The 17294-nt window shown below is 38.1% G+C and overlaps 1 protein-coding gene across 1 annotated transcript in view; it reads left to right on the forward strand.

Annotated features, from left to right (window-relative positions):
- LOC129360543 (ATP-binding cassette sub-family C member 5-like) overlaps positions 1–12172 on the forward strand; it is a 31340-nt gene extending 19168 nt beyond the window's left edge. The window contains exons 18-29 of the mRNA XM_055030852.1: positions 153–299; positions 1089–1218; positions 2715–2868; positions 5515–5643; positions 5859–6045; positions 6699–6788; positions 7820–8012; positions 8130–8289; positions 10609–10687; positions 10765–10878; positions 11119–11283; positions 12056–12172. Coding sequence (XP_054886827.1) covers positions 153–299; positions 1089–1218; positions 2715–2868; positions 5515–5643; positions 5859–6045; positions 6699–6788; positions 7820–8012; positions 8130–8289; positions 10609–10687; positions 10765–10878; positions 11119–11283; positions 12056–12151 — 1644 coding nt within the window. The 3' untranslated portion in view covers positions 12152–12172. The remainder of the gene's footprint in view (positions 1–152; positions 300–1088; positions 1219–2714; positions 2869–5514; positions 5644–5858; positions 6046–6698; positions 6789–7819; positions 8013–8129; positions 8290–10608; positions 10688–10764; positions 10879–11118; positions 11284–12055) is intronic.
- The last annotated feature ends 5122 nt before the right edge of the window (positions 12173–17294 follow it).

Genomic DNA, 17294 nt, shown 5'->3' on the forward strand with positions numbered 1-17294 from the left:
TGCTTCAAATAGTAAATGTCACCAGGCCGGCTGGATTTGATGTACTTTTTAGAAAGCCAAACTGTGCTTTTCTCAATTTCATTAGGGAGCCAAACGGGGAATTTTTCTTTTTTCTTTCTGTGTTTGTAATTTGTTGCTCCATCTGCCCTCAGAACACATCATTAATCTCTGCAAATGAAACGATGGAGAGCAACAGCATGAGGCTCAACCCCCATATTCAGTATTACTCCACTGTTTATGTCGTCTCCATGGGAGCAGCGTTATTTCTGAAGACTGTGAGGGGGTTGGTGTTTGTCAAGGTAAGCATCTTTAAATCATTCTCTTTCTTTTTGAACACTGGAGATGAACTTTAATTTAAAATCTTCACGTGATTAGTGTTTTACAGTTTTATGCTCCTCTATAATTGTGATTTTTTCATGCTCGCATGGGTGCAGCACCATAATGGAAAGTAGCTGCAGGCCAAATCCATTTAGCATTTGTCCACTGCGGCTTTTCACAGCTTTGTGAAGGCGGTGCGTGTCTGTCTGGGATTGAATTAAAAAACAGAAATCAACAAAAGAGTTTGTGCTTATGTCAGTGCCCCCCTCGGGTGCGTGTCCGCTTTTTCACGCTAACCCATCCTGACACAACATCGTGGAGGTTACTCCCCCCCACGTTAATGCGTGCCACTTGAAATTGCTAATTTTTCAAAGATGGATGATCTTTTTTTACCTCTAGCTGCGATGAGATCTTTCTGAGTGTTAAATATTCCATTAATAGAATTAATTTGTTCTTTGCTGCCACATGTAATTTCTGTCCAATCGGTGAAATGTCTTTTGCGAATTGGGTCACAACCTTTATATAGGACTCCCAGAAAGTCATTATAAATTGGGATTTGACAGCTGAAGGAAAACAGCCACCCAGCTCCTCACACATGCTCAGCATATGGACTGCTGGTGTTGGTAACATGTGGCTGCAGCTGGATTGAGCGACTTGATCGCTGAGTGATTTCTCCCCCCAACCTATGATTGCTGCCGTCTGCTTGTTCAAGTTGTTTGTTTACACGTCAGGTCTCATGTTCAAACATGACTTCTCGTCTGCGTTGACAGTGTACCATGAAGGCCGCCTCTGCTCTCCATGACAAGCTGTTCCACAGGCTCCTTCTCAGCCCGATGCGGTTCTTCGACACGACGCCTCTGGGTCGCATCCTGACCCGCTTCTCCAGGGACATGGACGAGGGTGAGGCTTGATTTACCTTGACTGAGAACCTCTCCCCTAGGAGGGCTCTCAGTCAGTGAAGTCACCGTGGTTGACAAGGTGTAGTGCAGAGAAATTGTGTGATTTGGCAGTGTGTTTCCCTTGCGAGTTGCTCTCTGTTATCCACTCCACTTGTCTTTTCTTTGTGCTTCAAGTTTTTTTGTTTGCATTTTTGGCTTTTGTTCAAAACCTGCAACGTTCTTTTACTTTTTTTATTGAAAAGGTTTATATATAAAAGCATTTGAGCTTCATGTAAAATTCAGTAAAAGTGCAAATGCAAACCTTTTAACACTGGAACTCCAAAGGCATCTTTTAGTAAAAAATATTTGGAAATTCTAACTTTTTTAGTCTTAGTCAAGTTGCCTGATCATTGCCAACAACTTTTTCACCCACATTAAACATCAGTATACTTAAACGTGCAGATTAAGGCACTGCAGAGCAAATGCGTTTGATGAAATGGTCAACATCAGTCAGTCCTCTACTGCAAAAAGCAGGACTTTTGTCAGCATGCAAGTCTTGAACTTGACAAATTGCCAAAGGAGCAAAGACATCAGCAATCTGTTGATACCCATTGACCTGGGACAAATATGGCATTTGATTCAGAGAAGAAACGAGGCCTTCAAAGTCTGAGATGAACATTTGGTCATTTCTGAGCAAAATGAAGTTGGAAATCTAGAAGAAAACTCCAAAATATTCGTCTCAGACTCTGTAACCCTCAGCTGACATGTTAAATATTGAAGTTCATTCTCCAAAAAGATTGTAAATGCCATGTTTGGCCATTATAGAACCCAAAAGATTAGGACAAACCCCTCATATCATCAGTCAAGCACGGTGGTGGTGGCTCGCCAGATTATCGTTTGACTCTATTCGCTAGAGTCAAACGTAAGACTGTCTGACTTGTAAGCAGAATGACTGGAAAAGAAAACAACAAGTGTTACAATGGTCCTATTAAAGTTCACACCTCAGCAAAAACAAATAGTGTGGTGGTCATTTAAGATGAAACTGCATCAGCAATGTCCACATGATTTAATCAACTGAAGCGATGGTAAAAGGGAAAAAATGGCGGCAAAATTATTCTACAACAATCTGACGACTACTGCCATGAAGGAAACAATAACTTTACCGAAGCAGCTACTGTTGCTGCTTAAATTGATTCTAAACGCTTTTCAGTTAAATTAAATGAATGTGTTTATACTAAATGGCACATAAGAAAGCACAAAGTAATTTTCAAGAGACCTATAACTGCCTGAAAAGGTTTTAATAGTTCATATAAACACAAATCATCCATTATTTAACAGAGGAGCTTTTCTTTTCCCATGACTTAAATTTGATAATCCTACACTACTACTGTAGTTGGTCAAAGTGCCTCAAAACATGTCCATGACTAAGAACCAAACTGGTCTTCAGTTGTACAGACTGCCTCTAAACATCTGGCACCACACCGGGGCTCTGATGTGGTTTCTTTCTCATCTTCACAGTGGATGTGCGTCTGACCATGCAAGCCGAAATGCTGCTGCAGAACCTGACTCTGGTGCTGTTTTGCCTGGGGATGGTGGGCATGGTCTTCCCCTGGTTCTTGATCTCCATCTTACCCCTGGGTGCCTTCCTCTATGTCATCAATCGTATCTCCAGGTCAGACTCTCCTCTCTCCAGTTCTTGGAAAGGTTGTCTGGGAATTTTCCTCACTGACAGCTGAGCGATTTTTTTTTATTTTTATTCCTTATGAAGCTCATGGCTGTGAGGGACAAACAAACATTTAAAACTCAAAAAAAAAATTCCATAACTGAGAGTTAAATGTTTTATCTTTCAGATTCCATCAACCACAGTTTATTTGTATTAGAATTTAATGTGGTGGACCACATAAAAGTAGTGCATAATTGTGGAGTATTTATTTTATTTTATCTTTACAAAATAAAGCTTAAAACCTGAGGCAGCTTTCCTCTTCTTAATGCTGAAAAGCATGATGCTGCCACCACTTTTTGTGATATGTAGTGTTCAGTTTCAGCAGCTTTATTTAGTGAGACTGAATTTTTGAAGGCAGTACTTTATTGCGACTTAGTGTGCAATTAATAAATAAAGCTCTTTCATTGTTGTAAAATTTAGCAAATACTATTTTTCCTTCTAAATGTCTTATAAGAAGTGAAGTTTGTTCAGACTTAACTTCAAATGGTGAAAAATAATGTGTGTCTTTTTATTCTGTGTATGTAAACTTCTGGCTTCAGCTGCCAAAATGAAAACTACTATAAGGCATTGCATTTTCTCTTCTGTCCATATGTTTCATTTAATACCTGAATTTCAGTATTTCTTTAATCAAGTCTGACTCCAGCTGGCCACTTCAGAAATCACTTTAATTAAAAACATCTTCATTTGGAGACATTTAATTGGTGTAAAATGCAAGAGGAATTAAATATAAGCTGTAATAAACAGCAGACTTAAGCTGACTCGTAGTGGTTTATAGAAAGTAGCGATGACCCTCGGCATCGTTGTTTGAAATGGACCATCTTACAAAGTTGCCACATCCCAGGCAGGATATAGATTGCTGTTACGTAAAAGTGAATCTTCCATTGAAATTACCCACTTTTAAAAATGCTTTATTTCTGGGATTTCTGAAGTTAAACTGCCCAGGGCATAAACAAGTTTGTGTGCGTGGCAGCCTGGAAGGGAACATGTGTCATGTTCTTTCCTCGTCTCCTCAGCAGCTTTTAGGAGGAAGCCAAAGGATTCATGAGAGACTTATAATTCCCAAACTCTCCTTTTCTGTCTTGGCAGCCAAAAGTAGACAGAACTCTACCTTTCTCAGTAAACCTCTTCTCCTCGCACTTCTGCGTCAAAAACTCTCGTCTACAAAGAGTGTGCCTCACCGCTGCGCGCTTTGCAATCGTCAGTGTTGAGAAAGAACCAATCAGGAAAACAAATGCTGTGTTGTGGGGTGCATCACGTCTCATCATAACCTGTCTGCTGCACCATCATTCAAGCTTAAGCATTTTCCTCTCCTTTATTCACCAATTTTCCTTCGCTTCCCTCCTCAGCTGTATTTCTGTGTTAATATGACAACGTGCCTTTTGGGGTTTTAGAAAACTTCCCATATCAGGTCAATTGAAATTAATCATGCATTAGTTTTTAAAGTGGTTTGACTCACCGTCGCAAAGCTTCATGTTTCATTCAGGTTTCAAGCTTCCCTCTGCACTTTGGTTTCCATGATTCACCCTTCATATTATTTAGGGTATTTTCAACCCTTTTCACATTCCCACTATAAATTTTATTGGGTTTTAGTGGAGGACCTTATTTGTCCTCCACTAAAACCACAGGATAGAACCACACAAAGAAGTAAATATTTACAAACACCGAATAAAAAGATTTTTTTTTTCTCACTGTCTGAATTTAAATCAAACCAAGCATTTCTTGTTTAAGATAAGTTATTTCTATTTCTAAGTTAATTATTTCTATTCGCTAAATGCAAGAAAACCTGTATTTTTTGTAGCTGTACTTCAATTCAGAAGTTTACAGAGTTGGTCTGTATCGGGGATAATTGTCTTTTAGACTGTTTGACTTGGAACAATCCCTCTAGCTGTTCTTTCTTCAGTCAGCACTGGGAGAAATGATATTCAAAGTTGATGGAAAGATGAATGGAAGTAAATATTGGGGACATCGTAGAAAAAAACATGCTACACAAAAATTATTCTGGATCAGAAGTTCACTTTTCAGCTGGACAATAAACCTTAAACATCCAGCCAGAACAACAGTGGAATCGTTTAGATCAAAGCATATTTATGTTTTAAAATGGCCTAGCCCAAGTCCATAGAGAATCTATGCTAAAACCTGGATATCAATTCTTATAAACACTCCAACTAATGTATCGGAGACAAAGAAGTATGGCGAACAGTTTCCTCTAACAGATTATTTCCTGGCAAAAAACCTCTCAAAATTCAATGACGCTCTATTTTCTTTTAGCTGTTTGTGTGCCTCTTTGTTTTAGTTTATCACTTAAAATGCAAATAGATTAAAACTTTAAACTTTCCCAAACTTGAATGTAATTTAATTATTTACACATTAATCAGATATTTTTCCTCCAAGCGATACCAGCGGTTCTGGTGTGTTTTCGGACCTGATGATGATTGAAGTGAATGTCCATGGGAATTCAGGGAAACAAATCCAAGCAGAATAATGATTTCATGCTCCTCTGGAGTTTTAATCAGCGTGATTTCAGCTACATGCTTTACCAAAAATGATTAGTTTATTACAAGTTGAAATTAAAACAGCGTCCTTGTCTGCTCTCAGGGTTTTCATTCGCGAGCTGAAGCGCCTGGAGAACATCAGCCAGTCACCGTTCACCTCTCATATAACCAGCAGTCTGCAGGGACTTTCCACCATACATGCGTATGGAAGAGGGCACAGCTTTCTCGACAGGTGAAGTCAAGGCTATTTGTTCTCGACAGACGTCATTAAACTTTAACTTCACATTATCTCCTCTTGTAGTTTCTCTCTTTGCTCTTCTCCCTATAAATTTATTAAACCGCATGCTAGAAGTTTTGCCCTCAGCAAGCACTGCAGTGCAGAGCCATGCTTGCTGAAATAGATTTACAATCAGTGTCTTTTTTTTTTCTCTCTCTCTCTCTCTACAGATACCAGGAGCTGCTGGACACCAACCAGGCCACCAACTACCTCTTTAGCTGTGCTATGCGCTGGCTGGCTGTTCGCCTGGACCTCATCAGCATCTCCCTTATCACTGCTGTTGCACTTCTGATTGTCTTCATGCAGAGTCAGATACCTCCAGCCTGCGCAGGCCTGGCTATCTCATATGCAGTGCAGGTCAGTGAACAAATATGGAGAAATATAAGCCTCAAATATGTCTACCGTGCCTTGCAAAACCATCTGTTAAATGACAAAGTTTTTTACATTTTGTCACTTTTGTGACCACAAACTTTAAATTAATCTTTTTTTTGGTAAGAAGGAAAATCATAAATGTTTTCTGGACACTTTACATATAAAAACTGTAAGTGTGTTGTGCATTTGTATTCACTCACTCAAGTGTAAAGTGTTGATATCCAATTCATTATAAATTGCATTCAGAAGTAATGTGGCCTACAGTTGGGATGTCTGGGCGTCCCTAAAATGTCTTAAATTTATTTTTTTTAAATGTAATTTGGCATTAAATTTGTTAATCTCAAGTCTGAAGTTTTGTCATGGAAGAACTATTTAATCTAGTATATTCTATGGAGCTTGCATTTCTTTTCTTGAAGGGCTTTTCTGCTTTTCTGGTTTGAGTGTGAATTTTGCAGCATTTTATCACATGTTCTAATCAACACGATCAGTGCAGATAATTGAGATCAATTAGCGAGGCTGTGAAGGAGGTATCACCATCATCTCTGCTTATGATGCCTAAACAGGCAGTGCTTTAAGGTAATTGGTGTGACAGCGATAATTATTAACCTTTTAACTCTCTGTTTGTGATTCACCTCCAGCTGACCGGCCTTTTCCAGTTCACTGTGCGGCTGCTCTCCGAGACCGAAGCTCGCTTCACATCCGTTGAAAGGATAAATCATTATATAAAGGTAAAGGAGTGTTAGTCTATAAGATCACAGCAGGTAGGGCTGGGCGATGTGGCTTAAAAATAGAATCCCTTTTTTTCATATCAGATCTGATTTCCAGTTTACTTTTTTTTATTTGCTTGATTTCTTTTATAAAAATATTTTCAAAAAATGGCTTTTATTTCAACCATCCATTCTGTAAGTTCTACTACAGAACTTATATGGCCAATCTACACAAATTTTTGCTTCGTGACAAGAATTTAATCATAATATTAGCAAAAATTTCACTGGAAAAACAACTTAGAAGCTTTTTAATTATAAAAAATGCTTCTAGAGTTATCAGAATCTGTTGTTTTTAAGTCTTGGTGCTGATAATAATAACAATAATATAATAGTTTTATGCTAATATTTTAAAATATGAAAATGGGCATCTATAAAACTTATACCAAAGTATAACTCAACATTTCACACTTAAATGTTTTATTTTCCATGTTGGATTTCTCATAAAATAATTTTATTCTCAAATATTACGACTTCAGTCTTGTACTATTATGACTATAGCCTTGTAATAATAAATAAAATAAAAAATAAAATCTTAGCCTGGCTCTAAGACTTTGTCGCAGAGTTGAGCTGAATTCAAAGTCCAAATGAACTGACATGACTCTGAACTATGGACAAAGGAGTGCATTGGTAAAAAAAAAAAAAAAAAATCCACATTTTCCAAAAATTATATCTTCAGAAACCAAAAACTTGATTAATCGATGAAATCGATTTATCGCCCAGCCCTGACAGCAGGTAACCAGAATGAAGTAGCAGATTTCATCAGGGCAGCTGCTGAGTTTTGCTCATGTTTTTGTGTTGTGTGCATGTGAGCTCTACACACTCCATAGCACATGACAGAGCTTGTCACGCAAACCACAACTTCTTCCCCTTTAGTGCAAAGAGGGGGAAAAAAGCTTACAGAGCAAAAATCAGTACAGATCAGTGGGGGGGCCCCGCTCCTCTTCAGGAACTCAGTGATTCATAGCAGATACCATCGCCTCTCCTTATCTCAGAGTCTTGACAGTGAGGCGCCCAGACAGAGTCCTGAGGCAGCTGCTCCTGCCCCCTCCTGGCCTCAGCAGGGGAAGATCAGCTTCCAGGATGTGGACATGCGCTATCGGGATCATCTGCCACTGGTGCTTAAGAACCTATCTTTTACCATTCTCCCCGAAGAGACCGTCGGCATCGTAGGCCGCACAGGATCAGGTACAGCTGACCCCTTCTCTGTTCCTCAGCCAGCAGCGTTTCCAGCTCACATTTAAGTCTCTGTTTCAACATGTCCACATTTGTCGGCACAGCATCTTTTTTCGTGTGTGTTTGTAGGGAAGTCCTCTCTGGCTGTGGCTTTGTTCAGGCTTGTGGAGCTCAGCGCAGGCTCTATAGTCATTGACGGGATCGATATTGCACAAATTGGCCTGGATGACCTACGGAGCAAGCTGGCCATCATTCCCCAGGAGCCAGTGCTGTTTATAGGGACCGTCAGGTAACCCAGTCACTATTACTTTATCACCAGTAGCTGGGACTCTGTGATGTAAAATTAATTTTGAACAAAAATACCTTACAAAAAACAATTACTTCTAATTAGGTCTGAAGCGACGAATCAGATTAATTGTGAATTGAATTAATAGTTAATTAATTTAGTAATCGATTAATTCTTAACTGGCGCATACAGACTAAAAAAAATGTCAGTTGCTGAAGGAACAATATCCTCAGAGCTATAATTAAACCAAAAATGTACAAAAATATATACCTTCTGGTAAAAAAGAAAAAGAAAAAACTTTGTTTGTAAGTGCATTTTACCCACAACTCCTCAGGTGGCTATCAAATAATTATTCGGTTCATCCAAAATTAATCTACAGATTATCCCTAAACTGTATTAATTTTAAGTCAAACAGAAAGGCAGAGCTTTTCACATGTTGCCCATAACTTTTAATGAAATGTCATTTTCCATGCTCATCTTTCTGATTGGCTGCTAGTCAAAATGATCAAACTACTTTGCTTCTCAGGCTAGTTTTTGTGTTGTTTGCATGTGAGCTGTATAACAAGCACAAAATAGAAAAGTTTCTGACAGGAAAAGATTGAAGTGGAGGAGAAAACCCTAAAAATTCAAGGCCAACTAGAAAATGAAAGCAGTATTTATTCTAGATGAATGCAGTAATTATTGAATATTGAATAAAAGTCAGAGAAAAAAGCATTTTTTGCAAACTTTTTGGAATTGTTTTCGGAATTGTCTGTGCTCCAGTACATTACATTTTAATGATTGCATCATCTCAGCAGGCCATTAAGTGCTGCAGAGAGTCACCATTAGTTAAAGCAGTGCTTCTCAATTATTTTCCGTTACGCCCCCCTAGCAAGAAGAAAACTATTCGCGCCCCCCATTCCCCACTGTGACTATCCATCTCTGCATAACATTTTTTCCTTATTAACATTTTTTTCGCTGAAAAAACTCTAGCGGCTTACCGGCGTGATTGGGATGTAACGTATTTAAGTGACGCGCTAATTTATTTGGCTTCATGCTGTCCGCTGCGAGCATTTTTAGACACAGCAAACACAGCGGTCTTTCCTCTTCTCCAACTGTAGTCACAGTGAAGCCAAGCGCTAAATACGCTTCGTCGTATTTCCTCTTCTTAGCTTTCGGTTGACTTTCTGTTGTCTCATTATCTTTGTCTCTCTCCGCTTTTCTTTTCATCCCTGTGAAAAACTTTTTCATGTTGGGGGTTGTTGAATAACGGAGGCCATAGACAGAACGCAGTCGGAGCTTTTTGTTGACTTAACACTGCTAACCAAGGCAAACCTGTTGTCTTGTAAGTCGTAAAATGTTGCACTGTCGCAAACGTGACAGAAGTAACAATGAGAGCGCCACTGCCGCCTACTGTGCGCAATTACACTTTATACTAGTACGGCCAAAAAAAAGACTGTTCCCCAGGATCACACGCCCCCCCAGGTATCGCACCGCGCCCCCCAAAGGGGGCCCGCCCCACTATTTGAGAAGCACTGAGTTAAAGTCAGGTGTGGCAGCAGGGAAGCAACTAAAACATGCAGGACATTTTTGAGGAACTAATTTATTTATTTATTTATTTTAATTTACCTTGAAGTCAAAACAAACAGAAATAAATGCTTGACATATTTTACTCTAAATCTAATGAAACCATTTATAAAGTATGTGTCTCACGTCCCAATTTAATTTACTGAAATAAATTAAATTTTAAAAGTTATTCTAATTTATTGAGAAGCACCTCAATATGCAGAATATAAACATGATTGATCATTTGTAATACTCGCAGAGTCTGACCTTTAAGCTGAAAACTGGTTAAAACGGCAGTGCAAGGAAAGAGAAACGCAAGAACAGAAACCTGCAGCGTGTTTGTTGGATGTTTCTGGATGAGTAAACATTTGGGAGGGCAGGTGGGATGAGTAAAAACTATTTCAGGTAATGGCAGACATAAGATCTGCCTGCTGCTGTTTATAGGCCTCCTAACACTTCTGAATTTACAGCCTGTGAATAATTACTCTGTAAAATGTATGTCAGCAGTAACTTGGAAAAATATTCATTAAAATTGGTGCAAAGGGAATCCAATTAAGCTGCAAACCTGGGTGGAGATTCATGTCACTTAAAAATGCATTCGCAAACAGGAAGCAATAAACTTTGTTCTCCTTTATATACAAAATACAGGATCATTATTATGCGTAAACATCTTTCTATTTAGTTATGTCAATTTCAGATGCTAAAAGGCCTTTTGAATGAATTTGTTGCATTAATGTGAAGTTTTTTTCATCTTTGATATGATTTTTCTCCTCCCAGGAGCAATTTAGACCCGTGGGATCAATTCTCTGATTTGGAGATCTGGGACGCTCTTGAGAAAACCCACATTAAAGAAATGGTAAGTTATTTGATCAACAGGTTGTAGATTGCATGCAAAGCCTGTCCTCACAGTTTGGTTCCTGTGACCCTCCACAGGTCTGCCAGCTGCCTCATTCCCTCCACTCGGAGGTGACGGAGAATGGAGAGAACTTCTCGGTGGGAGAACGGCAGCTCCTCTGTGTAGCCAGGGCCCTCCTGAGGAACAGCAAGGTGCCAATTGCGTTGTCCTGCCATCTTTTATTTACATCCTCAGCTTTTCTCTGGATGAGCAATGATCTCCTCAGTTTCAATTAATGGGAAAATAAGAGCCTCCTTTCATCTAGTTTTCAATGGGATACCAGTGCCACCTAGTGTTGGCCACCTTAATTGCATCATTAACTATGTATGAAGGCACAGGTAACTGCTTAAAGCTGAACTTTTCATTGTTTCTCTCTCCGAAACTGTTTTTAGATTCTCATTCTGGACGAGGCTACGGCGGCCATCGACACGGAGACTGATCGTCTGATCCAGGAGACGATTCGCACTGCGTTCAACCGCTGCACAACTCTCATCATCGCACATCGACTCAACACAGTGATGAGCTGCAGCAGGGTCATGGTCCTGGACAACGGCCAGGTGGGTAGAAAAGCGAAGCACATTTACAAACTGAAGCAGCACTTTGACTTAGAAAGAAAGTTGTTTCTTTTTCTGCTTGAAAACAACCTGAGAAGCGTTTAGAGAACATGAAATGTCCAAATGTGATTACTGGTTTATTGAGAACATAATTTTTGGTACAAAGTGGAATATATTTTTGATATTTTACTATTTCTAAATGGCTTTTAATGATTAACTAGACAAAACTTTCACAGAAACATAAAGAACTGATTTAGACTGTGTATTTGCAAAAAATTATTTGGGAGTTTAGTCACTATTTAAAGAGGAGCAGCAAAAATAAATGAGGCGATTAGCTGAGCTTTCCAACAATCCATGGAGTCATCTAGGCCATGCTACTGTGAAATATCTGCTGCCGTGCCTGGATTTTGAGCTGTTAGCATGTCATGGCAGACTGTCATACAAAAACAGGGTTCAGTCAGAGGCCTTTTCAGATGTGTTGCAACACTTTCTGCTACCAAAGATTCTGCTGCCAGAGTTGTGGATGTTGATGCCACAACCTTAACTGTCTCCACCTTAACTGCATCATTAAGTCATATTATACCTGGATAATATGAGTTACTTTTAATTTCTTAAGTTCTTGTTTATAATATTCATATTGAAGAATAGTCCAAATAATTAAAAGCCCAAATTGTCAGGGATTCCTTTTAGTACTCTGCTTCTTACAAGGTTTCAATGACGTGTCTAGATGTAATTCACTTATATCGAGCGTGCCTTATCTGCTTCCTGCTCACAGATTCTAGAGTTCGACTCACCGGCAGCCTTGCTCGCAAATGAAAACTCAAGATTTCGAGGCATGATAGAGGCGTCAGAAAGCAGCCAAAGCAGATGAAATAAAACACTCTGAAGACGACAGCCGTGATCCTGAAAATATATGCAAATACATAATTTACATGATACACACACACAATCATAATGTGAAGAAAAATAATGGGTTGATATCAGTTCTCTGAATAACACTCAGAGACTCAGGGACTATACTTAAACCTTAAACTTATCAAGTATTGGTATACAAATTAGGATTCAGCTAATTCTAGCTGTTTGTTGCTGTCAAGGCCAAATAATTAACTCAGACAATAGCACTTTATGTTTAATGTGATGCTTCCTGTTTCTTTAGAGGTCAGTTAATCAGTTAAAAAAAAATTGTTTGTTACTCAAACCTCAAAGAGCAGGAATGTACACATTGATCAGAGAAAAACGTAATGTTTCATGTTTCGTATTGTTTGTTTTCCAGGAATGTATTAGTGTGTTTAATATTTAAGACCATGTTTCAACAAAAATCACCTGTTCATTTCCTTCAGGTACTGTTTGCTAAAAGTAGGAACCTTTTTTGGTGTAATTTTAGTTTGTTTTTTTTAGCCTTGTGCTGATAACACTTTCAGGTTTTATGAAGGAGTCAGCCATGTCGGGACGCTTTTTATGACTACTTTCATGTACAGTACTGTGATTTGAACTGAGCTAATGTTTCCAAATGCTGGAGTTTAAAATCTGCACCTTTTTATTGCGTTTGCTGTAGTCTGGAGGGACAGTATGTAATGTTTTCACAAGCCGGAGGATTTTAGACATTTGCCTTACAGTAAAGTACATGCTGAACAATCAAGAGGAGTGCAATAATACTTTTTCAAGATTGCCTTTATACACTTGAGATTGTAATGCTGCAGTAATTTTGTTAAATGTCTGATTTTTATGTTTTTTTTAATAAAATGTTTACTTAAATGAGTGTCCACTGTTTTTTGTTATTGTTTTTTACAGTCCCTGTTTATTATAATCCTGGGTGTAATTTTATGTCTGTACAAATACATTTTATAATATAATGTTAAAAATATCAAAAAAGAGTTCAGTTTCTGATTTAAAATCTTCATTTTTAAACCCCAAATTAATAAGTTAACATTTTTCCTTTTTCAACCAACAGAACCTTTAAATGGTTCTCAGGCCCTCTGGGACAGGAATAGGTGCTAGTAAAGTAATCTGTGCAAAACATGCAACAATACATTTTAAAGCAATCTTTTTAGTTAATCCATTGCCATTGGATTGTTGACTTTACTCAACAATCCATTAATTTCCTTTTTGTTCAAAGCACAAGCCTTAATCAGCACCAGCTGAGAAGAAGCTGTTAAATGAACAGCCACAATAACATTCATCCTTCTCTGATTCTCAATGTCTTGAGCTAGATGCAAAATACTGTGCAGCAGAAAACTAACACTCCATGGCCCAAACACACCATCCTCACAGTGAAACATGCCAGTATGATGCTCTTCAGCAGGAACAGAGACCCTGAAAACTAAAGACATATTGGAGGTTAAAGACTTTAGGGTGGAGATTCAGCTCTGGTTTGAGGACGGGCGTTCGGCATGTGTCAAACATGTTTTCTATTTTTATTTTTTATTAAAGGAGACCATGTATCATTTTCCTTCCCCTTCACAATTATGCACTAAAATACATTGGCTTTCTGTGGTTTTATTGTGATTTTTTTTTTTAAACAAAACTATCCTTTTTTTAAAAAAACAATATAAGGTTGTACCTGTGGGTAAGAAAAGATAAATGGGTGAAGAGCTCATATTCATCTCAATAGGTAACCTACACTCAGAGAAGTTAATGGTCAGACACCACCTTTTAACAAGGAAGATAACTGAAGGAATAAACAAAAACTTCACAGTCTGAGTGCCAGGACAGAGCTAACACTAACAAGAGCAACACGATCAGAAACTTGTAGCAGTCAAGTCAAAAAGTGTAAAATTCTTGTCTTCAGGTGACTGACAAGGGTCTGTTCACATCCTGCTCAGTACTGCTAAACCAAGAAATCCACTTGTTCAGCCTTTGAGATCAACACCAGACAACATGACCTGTCTGACTTGAAGTCCTTTCCTGCTGTAAAAAAACATCCAACATTGTGATTTAAAACATTAGTGGCTTTTGAATAGGTTTGGGAAATGGTCAAAGTCCAGAATTTCCTGAAACTCTTTAACCTCACAGACCATTTCATTCATTGTTTAGTGAACCACCTATTCCTGGCATTGCAAGCAAAAGCAGGAAATGTGAACACAAGTCATGGAGGATTCATTTACATGGTGCATTTAAAACAAATGTTGCTGAACTAAGCTGTGGATATAAGAATAAAATAGAACTGCCTTTATTGTCCTGCAAAGGGGAACTTCTGGTGTTACAGCATTGTCAGGTATAAAGGTCCACAGAAAGTTTGAAACATAATATAAAAAGCATTATCAACAATATCAATGATAATAGCAATAACAATCACATACTGAAAATACTGTGCATTTGTTAGAAATAAAAATATCCAACTTATGATCCACTGGATGATCAATTCAGTCAGATCACTTTTCCAACAATGTTCATAGTATGCATGTGTATTGAATATTAAAAAAGAACTATTTACAGTTTACAATAACGTTCATTAAAGCAGAAATTCAGATGTACAACAATAGCAGAAATGATATTTAAAAATGAGTAAGAACAGTATAGGTCATTGTGCAAATGCCAGCATCGATGTAAAATATATATTGGTTTTGTTGGGAGCAGTAATGGTTGCAGTCTGACAGCTGCTGGGAGGAAGGATCTCCTCTAATACTCCTTTTTGCACTCAGTTAATCACTGAAAAAGCTCTCCAGATCAGCAACAGCTCCATGCATGTTTAAGGAAGAAGATGAGATAAAATACACAGAAGATGATAGAAAAAATATGTTTTAAACAGATTTAAAAAAAATAAAACTCTATAAAACAGGGGCATTTACATGCCCTGCTTGTGTTGTAATCTGCATAAGTTTTATAATTTCCATGCCTTGAAAGCTTTGATACCTGTGTACCTGCCTAGACCTCATGCTTAACATCTGAGATGTTTATTCTCTCTTCTTAAAAATAAATTTTGGATCTCAGCACCAAGCAATAATTTCTGTCAATCCTTTGCATAAAGTCATAAAAAATACATGAAACTCTGTGGTTGTATTTAAGAGGAGTCAATGGCTTTGTAAAGCACTTTATGTAATCTGGCAGCCTCAGCACGTAAGGCTCAAAGAATAAACAAGGTGATAGGAGCCTCTGTATTGCAGGGATCAGTTATTTGATAAAAATCAACACAAGCAAACAGAGCCAGTGAAGCAGAAAATGAATTGGAAAGAGGTACTCTTGCTTTGCTGTGTGTGTTTAAAAGACAAAGTGCAGCACTCTGAAGCTATACTGATGACAGCTAAATATGACATGAAAAAAAATACATTTGACGAAGGTAAAAGTAAGTTTTTGTACTTTCTGAAACTTTACTTCTAATTTACTGCCAAATTTTACACGCAAAAGTCTCTTCTGTGTATTTTATGTGATACACCTCATTTGTATCGTAAGTGAAACTGCTGCAGATGTTCAAGACAAATCAGAAACACAGTGCAGTTTCCAGAGAAACGGCTGTGGTTTTGCTGGGACTGTCCACAGTTTACATCTTGTTAAACATTTCAAGTTTACTCAAAGCTGAAGAGGGTGGAAACAGACCAGAGATATGAGTAGTTGTCACCAAGAAACATCAGCTGTGACTAAATATAAGTCTCTTTGAAATGACCACATTGATTTATAAATATTTAAAGCAAGATAACACAAGAGCGTGAGACTCGGTTTCTTCTGCTACTCTGAATAATCTTCAAACCTTTGCACATCCTTTAGGGGATGTTCCTTATGAAGGATTTTTTTGAGGCCAATCCTTGAACAATTCCCTCTGGCTGTTCCAGGATTTTTAAAAATTATCTTTCAGCAACCTTGGCAAAGTTGCCTGAAGGTCCTCTAAATGTTTCACAGAATACACAAAAGGTAACGTTCTATATGGCTTCTCCACAGTCTAGTAAGGGATAAACGTGGGATTCCCAGTAAGTGGGAATCCCAAAAAAGTGTAAGTGGGCTCTTTAAAGACAACATGTTGCTGTTATAATTTCTGTTCATGTCCTTACAACAGGACATGAATGGTTTACACATTTTACGCAACTGAATTTGCATTTCTTTTTTCAGTTTCCCTCTTTCAGATTTTGGAGTGTGAGCCTCTTTGAGATTGATAGTCAAAAGGTTTAGAGCAATCAGAAATACATTACAGTTAAACCACATAAAAAGATTTTAAATCTTAAATCAAGATAGATCAACATAAAATGGAGTGCAATTATGAAGTGAAAGAAAAACAATTCCTAGTTTTTCAAAGCTTTCTGATATAAGGGTTTTTAGACCCCTTTATTTTGACACTCTAAATAAAATCTTGTGGTGCCTAATTAGTAAATGGAGACTGTTTGTGTGTAATTTACATCAGTTCTGTAAAGGCCTCGAAGATTTGCTTGAGAACTTGAGTGAACAAACATCAACATGAAGACCAAAAAGAAGCAGACAAGGCAGGGAAAAAAATGTTGCAAAAAAGGTTATAAAACAAGATCCCAATTCTTGAACATCAGAACACTAGTCTGGCATCTGAGAATAAAAAAATTGTTGCAAACCTACCAAAATATGACCAGTAAGGAAAGCATCAATCAAAGAAACAGCCAAGAAGTCAATGGTAACTCTGGATCGCCTGCAGACATCCACAAACTGGGTGGAAGAGAATTATAAATCATGCGCTCCACAAATCACTGTGGCTTGTGACAAGCTGGCTACAAATGAGACTTTTGTAGTTCCTGCCTTCAACAACAGCTCTCCTCATACTGTGTTTTTATTGGTAGATTGCATAACCAATAATGATCCTGTCAAAAGACTCTTCTTTCTCCTACAGGATTGCCATGGGGCTCTTGGCCACTTCTCTGATTGCTGTTCTTTTTGCTCAGCCTGTCGGACTATCCTGGGAGCGATGTCTTATCTTGTTGGTTTGCAGTTAAGGTGCTCTTTGCTTTTGCAGATGATGGATTGAGGACTGCTCCGTGATGTGTTCAAAGGAGAAACATATTGTTTAATAATCTGACTCTGCGCAGGGATAAAGTGCTCACAACTCTTAGCTTTCTCTAACA

Source organism: Poeciliopsis prolifica, unplaced genomic scaffold (genome assembly GCF_027474105.1).
Source record: "Poeciliopsis prolifica strain line A6 unplaced genomic scaffold, Auburn_PproV2 SCAFFOLD006, whole genome shotgun sequence".
NCBI classification, from domain to species: Eukaryota; Metazoa; Chordata; class Actinopteri; order Cyprinodontiformes; family Poeciliidae; genus Poeciliopsis; species Poeciliopsis prolifica.